The 1,557-nt window shown below is 42.6% G+C and overlaps 1 protein-coding gene across 1 annotated transcript; it reads left to right on the forward strand.

Annotated features, from left to right (window-relative positions):
* Positions 1-56: 56 nt before the first annotated feature.
* LOC109509655 (gamma-glutamyltranspeptidase 1-like) lies at positions 57-1,514 on the forward strand (the record flags this gene model as incomplete). Its single annotated transcript, XM_019859480.1, has 4 exons — positions 57-249; positions 531-691; positions 802-951; positions 1,341-1,514. Coding segments are annotated over 4 exons (678 nt in total), but the record flags the coding sequence as incomplete, so codon positions are not given.
* Positions 1,515-1,557: the final 43 nt, after the last annotated feature.

The raw sequence follows: 1,557 nt of genomic DNA on the forward strand, positions 1-1,557 counted from the left end.
CAAACAAAGAACAGCCATATGATATTCAAAACACTAATAACGCTTGCACATGGCAGGTGGACTGTCCATAGCCATCCCCGGCGAGATTCGCGGCTATGAGATGGCACACAAGAGACATGGCAGGCTGCCATGGAGAGAGCTGTTTGAGCCAAGCATTGCCCTGGCCCGTGAAGGCTTTCCAATTGGGAAAGCCTTGGCTCACGCCATCTTAAAAAGCAAGGACTTCATTCAAGGAAACGCTAACCTTTGGTAAGGAGAAAATGTCACCAACCTAACTGGTGGCACACTGTCTTGCTTTATAACATTCCATAGAGAAGATCCGGTATAGCTTGTGATATAAACATACTCGGACAATGTTGAGGAAAACATCTTTTGGTTGTGATTTTATATTCATTCAAGTCACTTTACATCCATTTGTATGAACCAGCCAAAACAAGAACAACTTCTTTTGGCTCATTAAAAAAAATCCACTTTGAATTTTACTGAACTTTTTCGTACACAACACGTTTTCTTCTCCTCTCATCTTACAGTGAAGTGTTTTGTGATTCACAAAAAAACATTCTCAGGGAAAATGACATTGTAAGATTCCCAAAGCTGGCAGACACATACCAGAGAATAGCAGAAGAGGGTCCTAACGTGTTCTATAATGGCTCAATGGCACAGAGACTCGTGGATGACATCCAGGCATCAGGTTTTGTTCATCTATTATCTATTACAAATGCAAAAAAAAAAAAAAAAGTGCATGTAAAGAACACAACAACAATTAACTCCAATCAACTGAAACCTCTATCAATGATTTAGGTGGGATTATCACCTTGGATGATTTATTGGAGTACCACCCAGTACTGAATGAAAATCCTCTGAAGACGAGTATTGGGGAATACACCATGTATGTCCCAGACGCCCCCTCCAGTGGCCCAGTGTTGGCACTCATTCTCAACATAGTGAACGGTGAGCAGCCTGGCCAAGCTTTTGTGTAGTCATGCGCAAGGGAGGATGTCAGCTTTCCTGAAGTGGGCGGTCGTTCCTCGAATGTTTCCAAACCTGTTTTGGTCACAGAAACCTAAGATATTGCTCAAATCTGTGTTTGAATGATAATCCACTCCCTGTATGAAAACGTGTAATCCAAACAGTAATTGTACGACGTTTTCACCGGTGACGAAGGAAGAACATGTTCCCGTTCATTCATTCGTTGCTGTTATTTGACTTGAGTGAACACTTTCATGACCCATCAATGCTATGGAAGCGTCTGAAATTGGCTTTTACCACATTGATAAAGAAGCCAAGAAAATGTGATTGTTTATTCACTGCAGACTTTTGTCCCCGTGGATATTTTTCAGGGTACAACTTCACAAATGCAAGTGTTTCCACAGCTGAGATGAAGACCCTAACGTATCATCGCATCATAGAGGCTTTCCGTTTTGCCTACGCCAAGAGGAGCAGACTCGGGGACCCGCGTTTTCTCAATATCACCGATGTAAGCCTCCAAATGATCACAACCAGCCAATTGCAGGGCACACCCTGACAAACAACCATTCACGCTCACAATCACACCTA

The sequence above is a fragment of the Hippocampus comes genome, unplaced genomic scaffold, assembly GCF_001891065.2.
Source record: "Hippocampus comes isolate QL1 unplaced genomic scaffold, H_comes_QL1_v1.1 C16984528, whole genome shotgun sequence".
Taxonomy (NCBI): Eukaryota; Metazoa; Chordata; class Actinopteri; order Syngnathiformes; family Syngnathidae; genus Hippocampus; species Hippocampus comes.